This window comes from Echinops telfairi, unplaced genomic scaffold (assembly GCF_000313985.2).
Source record: "Echinops telfairi isolate 266 unplaced genomic scaffold, ASM31398v2 ScPeMD7_9;HRSCAF=40, whole genome shotgun sequence".
Lineage (NCBI taxonomy): Eukaryota > Metazoa > Chordata > Mammalia > Afrosoricida > Tenrecidae > Echinops > Echinops telfairi.
In genome coordinates, this window is record NW_022103906.1 from 28,350,324 (window position 1) to 28,351,335 (window position 1,012).

The 1,012-nt window shown below is 54.1% G+C and overlaps 1 protein-coding gene across 1 annotated transcript in view; it reads right to left on the reverse strand.

Annotated features, from left to right (window-relative positions):
* Window positions 1-6: 6 nt before the first annotated feature.
* The window catches only part of CSGALNACT1 (chondroitin sulfate N-acetylgalactosaminyltransferase 1), a 219,466-nt gene continuing 218,460 nt past the window's right edge, over window positions 7-1,012 (reverse strand). The window contains exon 8 of the mRNA XM_045286851.1: window positions 7-1,004. Coding sequence (XP_045142786.1) covers window positions 705-1,004 — 300 coding nt within the window. The 3' untranslated portion in view covers window positions 7-704. The remainder of the gene's footprint in view (window positions 1,005-1,012) is intronic.

Genomic DNA, 1,012 nt, shown 5'->3' on the forward strand with positions numbered 1-1,012 from the left:
GGAAGGGCTGCAAACTGGCACTTAAATCAGCAGAGTGGACCTTGCCTGCAAAATGCAACGGGCATGTTTAAACCAAATCAGCCAGCAAAGATCGTTACAAGTCCAAAGGGAAAAGAAAGAAAGGGGGGGGAGAAAGCCAGATCACTTTTGGTGAATCTTCCGGGGGAATGGCACAGTATTGATGGTTTCTTCCCCGTTGGCCCATTTGGTTTTGTTCCAAAGACTCACAAGGACTTCAACGAGTGAATCTCCACATCTCACAGGCCTCCTGGAAATGTCTGACCTAATCATTCATGTGGGACGGGTGGGGGGTGGTGTGTAGGGGTGTGTGCTTGCCTTTCATTACTGGTCTTAACTCATGAGTATTTCAGAGAGCGTGGTAGGCACTAGATCTCACTTAGCTGGAAGCAGCACACTGCCCGCTCACAACCTTGCCGTCACCCTGCCTTTGTCAAGTCACTGCCCAGGCTGCCCGCGGGCCACTTCTGCAGGCCAAGTGGGAGATTCCGTTTCTGCTGCGCACAGCTGACTGCGTGCAGAGAGAGCGAGAACGGAGAATGGTGTTGCTCCTCTCTCATCTCCTCAACCAACCAGTTCAATTCTTCTGTTGCCCCTTACGGCAAATCTTTTCCTCATTGCAGTCTGTCTTTCGGTAATTGCAAAAGGAAAGGGAAATAAGTCTCCCCAAGCCCCTCCCTGGGAGTTCAAGTCTTTGTGCTGCCTGTCTTCTGCTTCTGCTTGCGAAGGTGGGCCTCGATCTCGTGCCTGAAGACCAGCATGCCCAGCTGCCCGTGGGAGGCCTCGTTCATGGCCTTGGACTGCATGCACATCTTGTACTGCTCAGGGGTCAGCTCGTCCACGCAGCGCTTCTCGTGCCAGAGGTGGAAGAGGCCCCGCACGGGCGTGCGCACCACAATGAGGTTGCTGTGCAGGTACTTGCGGTAGAGGTGCACGTCCTCTCCGCCCCAGCCTTTGATGTCCAAGTCGAACCCACCTGTCAGGAGAAAGCACA